This window comes from Mustela lutreola, chromosome X (genome assembly GCF_030435805.1).
Source record: "Mustela lutreola isolate mMusLut2 chromosome X, mMusLut2.pri, whole genome shotgun sequence".
NCBI lineage: Eukaryota > Metazoa > Chordata > Mammalia > Carnivora > Mustelidae > Mustela > Mustela lutreola.
In genome coordinates, this window is record NC_081308.1 from 74168434 (window position 1) to 74186918 (window position 18485).

Genomic DNA, 18485 nt, shown 5'->3' on the forward strand with positions numbered 1-18485 from the left:
CCCTTTAATTTCTTCAGCAACCCATGGGTTGTTCAGTAGCATAATGTTTAATGGTTACATATTTGTGATTTTTCCCATTGTCTTGTCACTGAGTTCTAGTTTCATACCACTCTAGTCATAAAAGATGATTACTATGATTTCAGTCTTCTTAAATTTATTGCAATTCGTTTTGTGGCCTAAAATGTAATCTATCCTGAAGAATATCCTATATTTACTTAAGAAAGTGTATTCTACTGATTTTGGATGAAATGTTCCATATGTGTCTATTATATCCAACCAGTCTAAAGTGTCTTTTAAGGCCATTGTTTCCTCATTGAATTTTCTGTCTAGATAATCTATCCTTTCAAGTGGGGTATTAAAGTCTCCTACTAATTACTGTGTGCTGTGATTCTCCCTTTAGGTTTGTCAGTATTTGCTTTTTATATTCAGGCACTCCTAATTTGGGTGCATCAATCTTTACAAATGTTATATCCTCTTGTTGGATTGACCCCCTTTATCATTATTTCATGCCCTTCTTTGACTTTTGTTATAGTATTTGTCTCAAGTCTTTTTTGTCTGATAGTATATAGTTACAACAGCTTGGTTTTCATTTCCATCGTCATTTCTTTATCCATCCCTTCACTTGGAAGATTGTGTGAGTCCTTAAGAACTTAAATGAATAGCCAGTAGGCAATATAGAGAGGAATCCTGTATTTTAATCTACTCATCCACTGTTTTTATTGAATATGTGGTCTATTTACATTTGAAGAAATTATTGATAGGAATTTACTTATCATCACTTTGTTTTCAGACTGTTTTTATAGTTCCTTTGTTTCTTCTTTCTTCTCTTGCCCTCTTCCCTTGTGGTTTTGATTAATTTCTTTAGTGCTATGCTTAGATTCCTTTATCACTATCTCGTCTATCTAATATAAGTGTTTTGTGGTTACCATGACGTTCACATATAATGGGCCTTATACACAGGTGTCAAGTTTAAGTTAGTAGCATTTAAATCAATAAACACTGTAAAAACTACATTTTTATTCCCCCCATACTATATTATCACATTATATTCTCTAACTTTATTATGGGTATCCCTTAATTATTGTACAGTTAATTTTACCATTTTTGTCTTTTAATCTTCATACTAACTTTGTTTAAGTGGTTAATCCACTACCTTACTATATACATTTGCCTTTACCAAAGAGTTTTTTTAGCTTTCACATGTTTTATCATTTTTGGTATCACTTCTTTTCAGCTTAAAGACCCTTTACATTTTTTTTAAGACTAGTTCATTGGTGATGATCTCCTTGAGCTGCTGTTCTCCCCCCCCCCCCCCGGAAAACTTTTTATCTCTCATTCAGCTCTGAATGATAGCCTTGCTGGGTAAAGTATTCTTGGTTGGAAGTTCTTTCCTTTTAGCACTTTGAATGTATCATGCCATTTCCTTCTGGCCTGCTGAATTCTGCCCAAAAATCAGCCCACAGACTTATGGAGGTTCCCTTGCACCTAACTTTTCTCCTGGAGCTTTTAAGATACTTTTTCTCTAACTTTAACATTTAATTATATTGTGTCTCTGGAGACCTCTTTGGTTTCATTTTACTTGGAACTCTCTGGGCTCCCTGGACCTAGATGTCTTTTCCTTCCCAAGGTTAGGAAATTTTTCAGCTTCGATTTCTTCAAGTATATTTTCTGCCACTTTCCTCTCTCCTTCTGAAACCCCTATAATGTAAATATTGTTCCATTTCTTGTCCTATGAGTCTCTTAAACTATCTGTACTTTTGTTTTTGTTGTTGCTCTATTTGGGTTACTTCTACTGCCCTATCTTCTACGTCAATGATTTTTTCTTCTGCTTTATCCAGTCTGCTATGGAACTCCTCTCATGTATTTTTCAGAGCAGTCATTGTATTCTTCAGTTCTGTGACTTCCATTCAGTACTTTCTTATGTTTTCTATCTCTTTATTGAAGTTCTCACTGTGTTCATCCATTCTTCCCTCATGTTTAGTGAGTATCTTCATGATCATCACTTTGAATACTTCATCAGGAAGATTACTTATTTCCATTTCATTATGGCCTTTTTCTGAGGTTTTGTTTTGTTCTTTTGTTTGGAACACATTCTGCTTCCTCATTTTGCTTGACTTGTGTTTATAATTTAGGCAAAACAGCTACTTCTCCCAGTCTTGAAGGAGTGTCTTTATGTAGAAGATGGACAATGTCATCCAATCTTGCCCTAGCTTTTGACTATCTTTCAAACCTCTGTGATTATCTAAGTAGCCTGATTTATCTTGATGTGTCACACTTGTTGAGGGTGTACTAAAACCTGACAATTTCTGAAAAGGAGTGATCTCATTCAACTCATTCAGGCTGACTGAAAGCCAGTTCTTCAGGCACCAGCATTTAAAGTATTCAAATATATACAGTTAGACCACACTCAGAGACCTTACACACCTCCAGACTAGGAGATCTGGGTATGTCCCTGTGTGAATGTTGCAAGAATTGGGGCTTCAGAGAAGTGTATAAGCTCCTTTCTGGGAGGCACCAGTGAGCAAGGGAGGGCACACAGATGGTGTCCCCTAGCCTGCATTCCTTGAGAGTGCCTCTGTAGCCTTTAGAAATGTGGCCAACCTAAAGCCTGCCCTTCCACTGAAGTGTCAGGACAATGAAATGGGCCTCTTTCATGTGCAGACTAGATGTATGTTTCAGTTTGCTGTCTATATAGTCCCCTGGGTGTGTTATCCTTCCCAGAACCATCTTTCAGATTGTTATCATGATGCAGGACCCAAGAGTGCAATTTTCTCTGACCACCAGAGCCAGGGAATCAAGAGGATCCCCTGTGTGGACTACACTCACCCACCAGTCTTAGCAAGGTTTGAGGGGAATGTTGGGGCCCATGTCTTTAGTGAGGCCAGGAAAGAGTTCTGGGAACATGGCATGCCCACAGCTTTAGAAATGCTGGAAAAGAGACCCTAGTCATAGGGTATGTCCATGGTTTTATGAAGTCCTGACAGGAGCACTGAGGGAGTGGAGGAGGGCATGTCTATGGCTTTACTAAAGCCAGGAAAGATTGTTGGAAGTAGGGCATGCCTACAGTTTTAGTGACAGTATAAAATCCATGTGTAGCACCCCATGGATTTAGCAAGACAGGAAAAGAGAACTAGCAGTGGGGAATGTGCACAGTTTAGTAATGCTGCAGAAGAACACATGTCCTTAGCTTTAGCAAGGTTGTATCCACACACCACCTATGCTAAGTAATGAAATAATGCAAAAAAAAAAAGAAAAGAAAAGAAAAGAAAAGGTGCTCTCCAGCATTTCTATCCTGGAGGAAAATCCCAAATGATTCCTGCCTCTGCAGCAGACATTTTAAGATTTGCAACTGAATCACCTTCACATATAATCTACTCATTTCTCAAACTCCTTTGTGTTGGCTCCCAGGATAAATGAGTCCATGAGCAATCACCTTTAAAAGAGTTATCTCAGATCCTCACAAACCCCCTGGTCTCCTGGGTCTAAGTGCCACTGGTTCCCAAAGCCAGATGTTCTGGGGACCTTGTCTCTGGTGCATGTCCCAAAGGTTGGGATGCCCAAGGTGGGGCACAAATCTCTCACTCACCAGGGAGAGGCTCTGGGCCTGTGAGACCCCTCACTATTGTTCACTGCTGTACCAGGGATGGGGTTTGGGGCCAGACCCCATATCTACCTCTCCTATTTGTCTTAATGTGGCACTTTTGTCTCTCATTGTAGAGGAAGCTCTTCAGCTAATTTTTAGTTCTTTTTCAGTGGGAATTATGCCATGTGTAATTATAGATTTAGTGTGTCCATGGGAGGAGGTGAGTTCAGGATCTTCTTATGTTGCCATCTTAAACTGGACATAGTATCTTTTTTTTGTGGGGTCGTTGTTGTTGTTTGGTCTTAAAGATTTTATTTATTTGAGAGAAAGAGAGAGTGGACATGAGCAGGGGGTCAGGGGGCAAAGGGGGGGATAGACACCAAGATGAGTGGGGGGCCTGACATGGGGCTAGATCCCAGGACCCTAAGAACACAACTTAAGCCAAAATCAGATACTTAACTGAGCCACCTAGGAGCCCTGGACGAAGCATCTTTCTTCTAAAACAACAAAATGAGTAACAAAGTCACCAATGCTGTCTATTTTGCTAATAGATTCATCAGTCCTTATTTGATGTTGCAGTTGACCACTTTTTCCTATTTGAGTCTATGGATTCCATGATACCACACTTTCATTATTTTTTACTCTTATTTCTTTGTTCTTTTTCAGTATCCATGAAACATTGTAGATTCTTGGGAAATGGACTTGAGTCATCTTCTCATTTCACTCTACATTCATTCCCCAGACATCTAACTTACTGACATGATTCACATTTACTCAGAGACTATTCTCCTGAATTCCTGATCCATATATCTACTATTTGATATTTCCACTTGCTTATCTAACATCTCTCAAAAACAACAAATACAAAAAAGTGATACCCCCACACAAACACACATAAAAATCTGCTTAATTTCAGGGTTCCTAATTTCAATAAATAGAACCACCATCTACTATCTTACCTCAAAGGCACATAGAATACTATGGGACGATAAAAAAAGAAAAAAAAAAACACCTGTGACTGATTCATCATTAACATACAGGAAGAGGCATATTCAGCAAGACAGCTCACAAACCGGGGCACCTGGGTGGCTCAGTGGGTTAAGCCGCTGCCTTCGGCTCAGGTCATGATCTCAGGGTCCTGGGATCGAGTCCCGCATTGGGCTCTCTGCTGAGTGAAGAGCCTGCTTTCCTCTCTCTCTCTCTCTCTGCCTGTCTCTCTGTCTACTTGTGCTCTCTCTCTGTCAAATAAATAAATAAAATCTTTAAAAAAAAAAAAAGAATTATGTTTAAAAAAAAAAGACAGCTCACAAACCAATATTAAGGCGGAGTCCTGATAACTGAAATTTGACTACAAAATGACTCTCAGGAGTATCCATAGAAAGGGTAATACTGCTTTCCTCTGTTAGCTTAGTTACTGGTTACTTCTTTTTCAGACCATCTTATAACAAATTTACCACAAATTTATAGGTAAAAAACTACAAGTAAAAAACTGAAAAAACTGAAGTAAAATTAATCCAAATGAGTCAAAGAGATCACTGCATGCTAAAAATCATTTCAGGCTACAAAAATCTTTAACGACAGAAAATTCCATTACTCTCACCTCATCTACCTTCAACAAGTTACTAGGTTTTCAATATAAAAATATTTATTCCTATAGAAGACCTCAGCATTCACTAATACTTACTAAAATTTACGTCATTCCACCAGTATGAAAACAAAAATATTTTCAGAATTCTCTGGAACAAACCTTTATTTCAAAAAATAAAAATTTTTATTTGAAAAGATAACCAGACATGCTATTTCCACCAATTAAGAGCCAAAAAGAAAAGAAACCATTTTCTATAAAAGATTCTGGAAAGGTTAGCGATGATAAGGTAATAACTTATTCAGACACTCCAAAACTCAAGTAAACAGACTCTCATATCAGAGCCTAGTATACAGTTCTTTAAAACTATCTTCATTTTCTCAGAAAATAATTAAACAGATCACTTTAAAAGATTCTGGAGAAAAAAAAAATGGGAAAACAGTAATACTAAACTGAATTACAGTACTCATCTGATCTCAGAAAATCACATGGGTCATCTCACACTAAACATTTCTCATAACTAGCGACAGAAACATCTCAGCATGGAAAACTGAACTGAGAAAAATATACCTTTCCCTTCAGATCCTTAGAATTGAAGGTGGTATGGGAAAATGAACGTATCATTAAATATAGTCTTCTAAGAGTTATTATGCAGCCATGATAACTCTATTAAGCATATACCTGTTTTGCAGAGTTAAATTCAGGACTAACAGAGCTCATGGCTTGGTGTTTAAAGATATAGTGAAGAAGGAAATGGAGAGATAATCAAGTAAGAAAGAACAAATTACAAGGTGAAAAGAAATAGGATGATGTAAATGTTTAACAAAACATACACAGGACACTAGTCTTCACAACAAACTTAATAGTATTATAAGACTTTCAAGTAGCCTCCAGGATCCCCAAATTCCACATAGTAAACAAAAGCATTACATTTATGTGGTATCTAGTGTTAAAATTTAAGAAGTTCACATCCAAAGAAGATTTTCTCTATCAAATAAGCTTCACTTTTACAGGTTAACCACTAAAAAATTTGGAAAGAAGAGTTCTCTTTATTTTTTCATTTAATTTACCTAACTCCAGTAAATTAGATCTAAATTTAGAGGTGGTCCATATATGCTTAGAAAAAAATATGTCTATAGATTGAATCGAGCCCACGACATAATAAAATAAAAAAGAAACCTCCCAGTTGATCAATGGGGAAGACAGAATTTAAAAATGGGCCCACATGTTCCTTGTGGTTCATGCCCTTGTATAATCCCCATCCCTTTGAGAGTGGACAGGACCTGTGTCTTGCTTCCAATCAACATAATATGGAAACTTGATGGGATTTCACCTCTGTGTTGCATTATATAAGACTCTGGAGGCCTTCATTGATGGCTTGATTGAAGTAAGTGGTCATGTGGAGGAAACCCATAAAGTATGAAAGCCTCTAGGAGCTGAGAGCAGCCTCCAGTTAACAGCCCGGAAGAAGCCAGAGTCCTCAGTCTTACAACAGCAAGGAAAGGAATTCTGCCAGAAATATGAGGGAGTTTACAATCAGGTTCTTCCCCAGTCAGTCCTCCATATAACAATATAAGAAAACTGAAAACTTCATTAAAGTTCTGTGGGACTCTAAGAAGACCTAGCTAAGCAATGCCTGGGCATCTGGCCCACATAAACTGTGAAACAATAAATGTGTCTTGGTTTAAGCTATAAAGTTTATGGGAATTTGTTATGCAACAATAGATATTTAATAAAGTCAGTATTACTATTGGACAAAAGTATATATGATTTAAAATTCTCCCCTAAACCTTTCTAGAGAAAAATTTTACTATTTATTACTTTAGACTATATTGTTACTTATTAAATTCATGTCTTTGTTCTCATTTGGTAGATATGAAACTGCAAACTACATGCTAGTAAATGACCTAGGAAAAATTACCAAGTAGAGCCAAATTCCTGTTAAGTAGAACATGACCAATTGGGCTACCTAATTAATTTTTGTTTTAGTTCAGATTGAACAGTTATATTTTTATCTTCTAAACCTGTTTCCTAAAAAATCAATTACTAATTTGAAAAGTATAGAAAACGTAATGACATATTCTTTTAACAACCATAAATATTTTAGGGTATTAGGAGCTATCCCTTTGAACAAAAATTATCAACAACACAGCTTTGTTGCTATGAAAGAAATTACCAAAATAAAAATGCAATGAGCCCAGAACATATCCTAGGATTTCCTTTTCCAAAGTAATTCTACCACAGGTGAGAATGTGGAAATTCTGAGCACTGCTAATGGCAATGTAAAATGGTACAGCTGCTATGAAAAACAGTATAGCAGTTCCTAAAAAAAGAATTAAAATGAAATGACTATAATATCAAGCAACCCCACTTCTGGGTATAGACCCAAAAGAATTGAAAGCAGGATCTCAAAGAGATATTTCTATGTCGTGTTAAAAGCAACAGTATTCATAAAAACCAAAAGATATAAGCAACCCAAGTGTCTACCACAGATGAATGAACAAACAACTTGGAACATACATACAATGGAATGTTATTCACCCTTACAAAGGAAGTCAGTTCTGACACATGCTACAACATGGATGAATCTTAAAGATGTTATGCTAAGTGAAATAAGCCAGTCACAAAAATACTATTACTATATGCTTCCATTTATATGAGATATCTAGAGTAATCAAATTCAGAGAGACAGAAATAAGAATGGTGGTTGCTTGGGTCTGGGAAGAGAGGACAAGGGCAAGTAATTAATGATTAAAGAGTTTCAGCTTTGCAAGATGCGGATTTCTGAAGATCAATGGCAGAACAAAATGAATGTACTTAATACTATTGAACTATATACTTAAAACTGGTTAAGACCGTAAATGTTCTGTTGTGTAACAATTTTAAAATACTATAAAAATAATAATAAGATAGGGGTGCTTGGGTGGTTCAGTCGGTTAAGCATTCAACTCTTAATTTCAGCTCAGGTCATGATCTCAGGGTCATGATCGCATGTTGGACTCCATGCTCAGCTGGGAGTTTACTTTAAGACTTTCTCTTCCCCTCTCCCTGTGTCCTATCCCCTGCTCGAGTGCATGCATGCATGTTCTCTCTAAAATAAATCATCATATGGCTTCACTTATTTGTGGAACATAAGGAATAGCATGGAGGACATTAAGAGAAGGAAGGGAAAAACGAAGGATGAGAAATCAGAGGGGGAGATGAACTATGAGAGACTATGGACTCCAGGAATCAAACTGAGGATTTTAGAAGGGAGAGGAGGTGAAGACGGATGAGCCTGATGATGGGTATTAAGGAGGGCATGTATTGCATGGAGCACTGGGTATTATATACAAATAATGAATCATGAAACACTACATCAAAAACTATTGATGCACTGTATGGTGACTAACATAATAAAAAATTATTTTAAGGCACCTGGGTGGCTCAGTGGGTTAAGCCGCTGCCTTGGGCTCGGGTCATGGTCTCAGGGCCCTGGGATGGAGCCCCGCATGGTTCTCTCTGCTCAAGAGGGAGCCTGCATGCTCCTCTCCCCCTGCCTGCCTCTCTGCCTGTCATCTCTCTCTGTCAAATAAATAAATAAAAGCTTTTAAAAAATTATTTAAAAAATAAAAATGAATATAAAATAAAAATGCCTTAGATAATATATATTTAGAAAATAACAAAATAATAATTATACTATATCAGATAAACTTCTTGCCATATCTATCTATCTAGATTTAAAGCTTTTTGAGGGCAGATGCCATGCTTTATTCATGAGAGGCATAGTAGTATATTTTAATGTCAAGCAAATCTAGATTCCTATTCTAAAACTCTTTCATTGCCTTGAGGAGGTTTCTTGAACTTTCTAAGTCTCAATTTCTTCAACTGTAAAATAAGCACTTTAGGGTTGTTAGAAGGATTGCTATAATCGTCTTAAAGCAGGTGGCAGTGTCCACCATGTGCTCAATAAATGCCTGATGTGTGAATGTTTTCCTCCCACAAAGAAAACAAAAAATAATATGAAACATTTTAATAATTTACCAAAGATGAATGATGGTACCTGTAAACAAAATAACATCTGTGAATGAAAACTTACTACTACCTTATGATATGCTAGTGACTTAATAGTTTTAGTTTCAACATGTCATACAATTGCGGGAAGATAACTTTTAAAATAAAGATGGAGTCATTTTTGGTAAACTTGAAAAGAATCTTCCAAACCATAAAAGTACATACATATTCATGAATATACATCTTGCTTTAAGAATCAGAAATTGGAGAGAAGTGAAAAATATCTTTGTATATTTTTACTTTATCAATTCCACTAAGTCTTTCAGTTGGGCATTTCCAAGAACAGATCTTTTTTGTTTTCACTTCTACATGGAGGTATCATTTACTCATTGAGATTTAAACTACAAAATATTTTCAAGGTCATATTAATAGTTATGGCCATAAAAGAAGTTAACAGCCATTTCCCCAGTAGACTATTTTTTTAAATCTTTTAGATTGAATTTTAAAGTCAACATACTACTTACGGAAAATTCAATAGCACCTACAATATTCATTTAAAAATGATTTGCGGGATCTATTTTGGTTTTCTAATTATATAATATTCCTGTCATTTTTATCCCAACAGTTTAGTCATTTGAAACACCCATCTAGCCACTGTCACTGCTTCAGGGCAGTTTTAAGAAAGGACAATTCTATTTCAAATCAACCTGAAAGAGTGGTTTTTTAAAGAGTCTCAGGATAAACAAGAGTGTACCAACCCCAAACTATTATCCTTCTAAGTCAGGGATTTTAAAAACAGATATATGAGGTTCTAGTATAAAATACATACATTGATAAAACATAAAAACAGTCCCAATTTAAATGTGAATGGTGTTTGAAGTGTTTCCCACTTTGGGTTACCCGTGCTATCAAATGTCAATTTATCAAGACTCAATGTTACACCATCCATTTTTCCCTCCACCTTACCAGACACAGACTTCTATCTATTAATATAATGCGTTTTTTTAAGGTTTTATTTATTTATTGGACAAGACAGAGATCACAACTAGGCAGAGTCAGGCAGGGGGAGAGGAGCAAGCAGGCTCCCTGTTGAGCAGAGAGCCCGATGTGGGGCTCGATCCCAGGGCCCTGACACCATGAACCGAGCCGAAGGCAGAGGCTCAACACACCGAGCCACCCAGGTGCCCCAATATAATGTATTCTTATTATCTTCTTATTATTATCAGTTCCATTCCTCTATCAGGCTGTAAACTCCCTGAGTAAATCGATCATGGATTAGAAATCTTCATAACCCAGTGTATTCCACATTACCTAAAACATAGTAGATCATGGAAAAATATTTCTGGAATGGAATGACTGAATTTGTATTCTAAATGAACTCAATGTAAAAATAACTTCAATAAAAAATAACTGTGATAAGTTTATCTTAGATTTTATTTTCTTACTTGAAATATTTAAAATAAACTTTAAAATTTAACCATAAAGTATTTTTGGTAAGTCATTTTGCTTATCTTTCTAACTCTGAATTTTAAATTCTCAGAGCCAACAGAAATTCAGCTCTTTCAAAATCATTTTAAAAACAGATAGCTTAGGGGCACCTCGGTGGCTCAGTCTGAAGCATCTGCCTTCAACTCCGATCATCGTCCCAGGGTCCTGGGATTGAGTGCTACATAGAACTACCTGCTCAGCAGGGAGTCTGCTTCTCCATTTCCCTCTGCCTGCTGCTCCTCCTGCTTATGTTCTCTCTCTGTGTCAAATAAACAAATAAAATCTTTAAAATAAAAATACATAGCTTGGGCCATTCATACAATTTTTAAGTATCTTATAAATTCTTGTTATTTCATATCTTGCATGGAAATTATCTCAAAGGGTTATTTTTTTTTTCAGTTAAAATCTTAACCACACATTTTGTCAGCAAGATTAGTACAAACTAACTTCACAAACCACATGCTTTTTCTTCATTTTTTAAAATTTTAATTCCAGTAGAGTTAACATACACTGTCATATTAGTTTCAGATGTAGTGATTTAACAGTTCCATACATCACCCACTGCCCATTGCAGCAATGCATTCCAGAACACTCATCACCTATTTTATTCATTGCTCCCCAGCTGCCCCCCCCCCCAGGAAACATCACTTTATTCTCTACCATCAAATCTGTTCCTTGATTTGTCTTTTTTTTTCTTTTCTCATTTGTTTTTTTTTCTTAAATTGCACGTGAGTGAAATCACGCAAATGGTGGGCAGTCATCCTTTCTGATGGCTGAATAATATTCCAATGCATACATGTACCACACCTTTCCTATCCATTAATCTGTTGAAAGGTATCTCAGCTCCTTCCACAGTTTGGCTATTGCGGACATTGCTGCTATGAACACTGGTGTACACAAGTCCCTTTTTTTCACTACATCTTAATTTTGGGGGTAAATACCCAGTAGGGTAATTGCAAGGTTGTAGGATAGTTCTATTTTTAACATCTTGAGGAACCTCAGGTACTGTTTTCCAGAGTGGCTGTACTAATTATTGTTACATAGGTATTTATTGCCATTTGTTACTTGTTATGTGGTTGTTTTGTAGCCTTTTTTTCTGATTCTTCTTTCAAGGTTTGTTGGTTTTCTTTAGTGATATATGTGCTTTCTTCCTTTTGTTTTTGCATATCTAATACTGTTTTTTTGATTTGTGGTTACTGTTTAGTTTATATATAACATCTTCTACATACAGCAGTCTATATTAAGCTGATGGTCAATTAAGGTTGAACTCATTCTTTACTCCACTCCCTCCCATTTCAGATATTTGCTATCATTTTACATTCTTTTATTTTATAAATATCTTGACTTATTTTTACAGAAATACTTATTTTGACTGTTTTTGTGTTTTTTAATTTCTCTACTCTCACTGATGGTATTTCCTTTCCACTCAAAGAGTCCCCTTATTATTTCTTGTAGGTCTAGTTCAGTGGTCATAAATTCCTTTAGTTTTTGTTTGTCTGAGACTCTCTTTATCTCTCCTTATATTCTGAATGATACCCCTGCTAGTTAAGAGTAGTATTCTTGGCTACAGTCTTCCTTTTCATCACTTTGAATATAACATGCCACTTCCTTCTAGCCTGCAAAGTTGCTTCTGAGAAATATGCTAATAGTCTTTTAGTGTTCCTTTTGTATGTAACTGTCTTTTTTCTCCTTCAACTTCTAAAATGCTTTAATTATCATGATTTTTGCCATTTTAAGTCCTATGTGTCTTGATGTGTACTTCTTGTCACCCTGTATTTTCTTTTTTTATTTTTTTCCACCTGTATATGCAACTTACTTTTACTCCAACATCCCTTGTACTCTCATAAAATTGAAAAAAAAAAGAAAAGGCAATAAAATGGTTTATTTTTATGCTTTTTTGCAAGAATTTTATTTGCAGAAAGTTATGAAAAACTCCTCCCTGAAGGCATAAACAATAAGGATATAGATGCTGTTAATCTCAAAAAGAACTTAAATGGGTAAGAATATTCAGCTCACTTTTGGGAATCTACATAATTCAGCCAAAAATTTCCAATATTTTATTTTAGTCAAACTAAGTGTTAAAAGGTTTTAAAACAAAGAAAATCAAACACATTATTCCTTTAAAAAATGTACAACCTAATAATGTAAAAACCGAAATGATGATGACATTTTTGTGGTTTTTTTTCTTGTTTTTAATTTTTTTCTTTTTAATAAACATATAGTGTATTATTAGCCCCAGGGGTACAGGTCTGTGAATTGCCAGGTTTACACACTTTATGGCACTCACCATAGCACATACCCCACTCAGTGTCCATAACCCCACCAACCTCTCCCTGCAACCCTCCCCCATTCACCCTCAGTTTGTTTTGTGACATTAAGAGTCTCTGTTGGTTTGTCTTCCTCCCGATCCCAACTTGTTTCATTTATTCTTTTCCTACCCACCAAAACCCCCACTGCATCTCTACTTTCTCATATCAGGGAGATCATATGATAGTTGTCTTTCTCTGATTGACTTATTTCGCTAAGCATGATACGCTCTAGTTCCATCCATGTTGTCGCAAATGGCAAGATTTCATTTCTTTTGATGGCTGCATAGTATTCCATTGTGTATATATACCACTTCTTCTTTATCCATTCATCTGTTGATGGACATCTAGGTTCTTTCCATAGTTTGGCTATTGTAGCTATTGCTGCTATAAACATTAGTGTGCACGTGCCCCTTCGGATCACTACGTTTGTATCTTTAGGGTAAATACCCAGGAGTGCAACTGCTGGGTCATAGGGTAGCTCAATTTTCAACTTTTTGAGGAACCTTCATGCTGTTTTCCACAGTGGTTGCACCAGTTTGCATTCCCACCAACAGTGTAGGAGGGTTCCCCTTTCTCCGCATCCTCGCCAGCATCTGTCATTTCCTGACTTGTTGATTTTAGCCATTCTGACTGGTGTGAGATGGCACCTCATTGTGGCTTTGATTTGTATTTCCCTGATGCCCAGTGATGTGGAGCACTTTTCATGTGTCTGTTGGCCATCAGGATGTCTTCTTTGCAATAATGTCTGCTCATGTCCTCTGCCTATTTCCTGATTGTTCTTTGGGTGTTGAGTTTGCTAAGCTCTTTATACACTTTGGATACTAGCCCTTTATCTGATATGTCGTTTGCAAATATCTTCTCCCATTCTGTCAGTTGTCTTTTGGTTTTGTTAACTGTTTCCTTTGCTGTGCAAAAGCTTTTGATCTTGATGAAGAGTTCATTTTTGCCCTTACTTCCCTTGCCTTTGGCGTTGTTCCTAGGAAGAAGTTGCTGTGGCTGAGGTTGAAGAAGTTGCTGCCTGTGTTCTCCTCAAGGATTTTGATGGATTCCTTTCTCATATTGAGGTCCTTCATCCATTTTGAGTCTATTTTCGTGTGTGGTATAAGGAAATGGTCCAATTTCATTTTTCTGCATGTGGCTATCCAGTTTTCCCAACCCCATTTATTGAAGAGGCCGTCTTTTTTCCACTGGACATTCTTTCCTGCTTTGACGAAGATTAGTTGACCATAGAGTTAAGGGTCTATTTCTGGGCTCTCTATTCTGCTCCACTGATCAATGTGTCTGTTTTTGTGCCCGTATCACACTGTCTTGATGATGACAGCTTTGTAATAGAGCTTGAAGTCCGGAATTGTGATGCCACCAACGTTGGCTTTCTTTTTCAATATTCCTTTGGCTATTTGTGTTCTTTTCTGGTGCCAAATAAATTGTAGGATTATTTGTTCCATTTCTTTAAAAACAAATGGATGGGATTTTGATAGGAATTGCATTAAATGTGTAGATAGCTTTAGGCAGCATAGATATTTTCACAATATTTGTTCTTCCAATCCAGGAGCATGGAACGTTTTTCCATTTCTTTGTGTCTTCCTCAATTTCTTTAATGAGTACTTTATCGTTTTCTGACTATAGATTCTTTGCCTCTTTGGTTAGGTTTACTCCTAGGTATCTTATGGTTTTGGGTGGAAATGTAAATGGGATTGACTCCTTAATTTCTCTTTCTTCTGTCTTGTTGTTGGTGTAGAGAAATGCAACGGATTTCTGTGCACTGATTTTATATCCTGACACTTTACTGAATTCCTGTACAAGTTCTAGCAGTTTTGGAGTGGAGTCTTTTGGGTTTTCCACATATAGTATCATATCATCTGCAAGAGTGATAGTTTTACTTCTTCTTTGGACATTTTGTTTCTATTAGATTAAAGAGATAAACTCTAAAGTTATAAAATCTATTTATTTGGGATGAGTCCCCAAATCAACAGCCTAATTAAATATCATTCTCTTCAGGGATGCTGTTATTTCTAGAAAAACAGCCATGCCATAGCCCTCTTAATAATACTTCTGTAACACAGAACCTGGTAGTTTAAATAAAACTGCTGAAGTCAGCCTTACATTATCTTGTCAAACCTATGTTTCACAGGGACTACTAATATGTATCTGTTAAAATTGCCAAATAAGTTATTATTTATCTTGCTATTCTGAACAATCCCAATGAAAATTATGAGAAAAGGCCTAGTTTTAAAATTTTACTATCACTACAATACTAATTTATGTTTTCTGCCACATTTGAGCACACAAATCAGCAAGCTGGAAGTGAAATATACAAAATCAAGTATCACTGAATTGAGAGCTATCACTGGCAGCTTGAATGGTAACTTGATAACTGAGAAAACCAACCTCTAGAAACCTCATTATTTTAACCTCATTATTTATCTTAGGTTCAAAAACCTAAGATAACCTAAATCCAAAGACAATCCATTAGTAAAAGTAAGTTTCTTTCTCGTAAAGCAAAAATGATTTTAGAAGAACTCTAAATAAAAGTAAGAGGGATATATACCCAAACATAATAATCCTCTCCAACTGCCATAATCAAATGCCAGGAGTAAGAGAAAGTCCTAAAAACAAGAAACATAAACTGAACTGCCATAAATACTGTAGCTCGATTCTTGACAACTGATTTAAATACGAGAATCTATTAATATTTTTTAAACTATCAATATTTTTTTAAGAAGCAGAGAGTGGAAAGGAACTATCAGTTAATCTAAGTAATAATACCCTAGGAGTATAGAATTAAAACACTAATGTCCCAGAAAGATTAAATTTAAGAAAAGCTTTCAATAAGCCTAAATTTGTTGGTCTTTTTGACCTATGGTCTTTTCATATTTCCTCATGACTATGCAAGAATGGATGTATATAGTTAATTGGTTTTCAGTTATCAAGGCAGAAACCTAGAACATGAATCAAATGATCCATATCTAGTAACTAATGTAATAACTTACACATAAACAGGCATTTAAAAGAATCTGCTGAATAAATGCATGCAAAATATATTTAGAACTAATTAAAGCCAATCTCCTTACCATCATGCTTTAAGTTTGGCAAATGATAAATTATTATGAGTTGAACTAAGCATACCACTATTATATACACATTAGAAAGTATTTGTGAAGCATTTGAATTTTTAAAACTTTGGTTCAATGACAGAGAAACAGATTCCCTGGTTACTATCTAGGCAGGAATATGTTTACCCTGATTGGTTGAAATCAGAGCCAATGACTTTGATAGTTTTTAATAGCTCCACCATATTCCTAATGCCAAGACACTGGCTATCTGGCCAATCTCATATGAGCTACACCATAAGCTTTGAAAAGTCTACTTTCAAAGGATACATACATATATATGTACAGATGAATGCATGAATACACACGACATGTCTCTAACATGGCATTCTTTGGTAGAAATTCTTCTCATTGTAATAACCTCTTCTAGATATGAGGTTCATGTACTTTCATTAAAATAATACCTTCAGAAATGTGAAGTAAGTTTAAAATGTCCATTGATTTATTTATCAGGATAAAAAAGTACTTTGTTTAGGACTCCTAAATTTTAGAAGCATTTTGTTAAAGCAACAAAACTTTCTTATTCTTCTCAAACTTATGTACAAAGCACAACTGTTTAACTTCTCAAAATAATCAGAAATACATTACTTTCCATCTTATATGTGAGGAAACTGAAGACCTTTATTTGTTTCTATACTTTTCTCCAATTTCAGTTAAGCATATTTGTGTGGACCTATTTCTGGGTTCCCTATTTTGTTCTATCGATCTATGCATCTATATTTTCATCAATCTCACACTGTCTTAATTAATTGCAGTAATACAGTAAACCTTAAAATCCCATATAGAGTGATTTCTTGCATTTTAGTCTTCATTTTCAAAATTGTTTTAGATATTGTAGGTCCTATATAATTTTGAGTAGATATGGTTATTAAATCAGATCTGATTTACCAATCTGATATGATGACCAACAATTTATCTATATCCTCTCCTTATCTTTAATATTGTCTTTATGGTGGGGAAAGACAACAATGCATAGAGAAAAGGGTATAAAACTATTAAAATGATCTACATTCAAATTCCAAATATGCCTCCCATTAATTTCTATGTATTTTTCTTATCTGTTAAAAAGACACCCTTTTTCTTATGAAGCTATTTTGAAGAGTGAATAAAACTGAAGATATAATACATGTTCAATAAATGTCATATTTTTCTCTATTAAGTTTAAAAACATTTAAGATGGAATGGATTTCAATGTCTTTTCAGGTTAAAAAAAATTGCATTTAGGTGTTAGAATTGTTGTATTTCCTCTTAAAGTCTGTCTCCAACCACTTTATAGGAGAGGCAAATAAATCCTATAGTTAAGAATAATTATCCAAGGCCTTTGAATATCAAAGGCCTATAGAATATTTATAGAATACTTACTGGGATATTTTATTTAAAAGAGTCACTATCTTCTGATTTACCTGCTAATAAGGTATACAGATCACTTAACCTCCACATCAAGGCTAAGCAATATCAAAAATCAGTTAGGACACTTATATTTTGTTTTTACTCTGTGGGCAAGCATGTTCCTCAAAACTACACAGCAAGAGCATACAAGACAGCTAAAATATTCCCAATACGCCAGCCATATATTAAAACAACAAAATGAAACGTACAGAAAAGCCTTAAAATTCATGGAAAATTTATGTTAGTGCTAACTGCTAGCTTTTAACCGATATTGCTTATCGTCATTGTTGTTGGATAATGAGAACTATATGACTATTTCTCTTTTTACTTTGGTTCTTTATCCTTGGCTGTACACCATAATCATCTGGGGAATGATGCCCAGGCCCCCACCAGATCAGTAAAATACCAGTCTTTCTGAGCCACTACCATGGACAATGGTTTTAAAATTCCCAGGTATATATGGCATAAAGTAAGAGTCGAGTACTACCACCCCGGGGAAACTCAAAGCCAAATTTGCAATTCAACTATATTAACTATATTTATAGCCTGTTTACCTGTCTTCTATTTCACTCTCCAACCCCATTCTCTATCCTTTCCATACATCTCTCACTTTATGTTTTTCCTTATCCTGAATATCAAAATAGTTTTGTTATTGGATAATATTTCCTATAAAACATCTCAAAAATTTTGTGAAATGAAGTAAAGTATAAGTAGAATTCTCTCTCACTTGTGCATGCACATGCACATACACCAACACACATACACACACACAGCAGAACCTATGTATAGATACGAGTTGAACTCTAGCAGCAAAATCAGTTACATAGAATGCTTCCAGGCCAATTCAGAAAACATTTCTATTATTTACAAAAACCCCATTAAGCTTAGCTCTAAGTCTCTCCCCCTTCCCTTCCAACTCCTTTGTTAATTCTCACCTAAAAACAAACCAGAAGAAAACAAAATACACAAAGAAAACTAGCAGTAAGAATAGTAAATAATATTTGAAAATAACATATATGTGTAAACAC

At 35.4% G+C, this 18485-nt stretch overlaps 1 protein-coding gene across 3 annotated transcripts in view; it reads right to left on the minus strand.

Annotated features, from left to right (window-relative positions):
* Window positions 1-18485, minus strand: part of RPS6KA6 (ribosomal protein S6 kinase A6) — a 195891-nt gene that overhangs the window by 156213 nt on the left and 21193 nt on the right. The window contains exon 2 of one of the 3 annotated variants that reach the window (XM_059157146.1): window positions 5178-5188. The exons of the other annotated variants lie outside the window; for them this stretch is intronic. Within the exon in view, the coding sequence (XP_059013129.1) occupies window positions 5178-5188 (11 nt within the window). The remainder of the gene's footprint in view (window positions 1-5177; window positions 5189-18485) is intronic. 3 annotated transcript variants of the gene reach the window in all.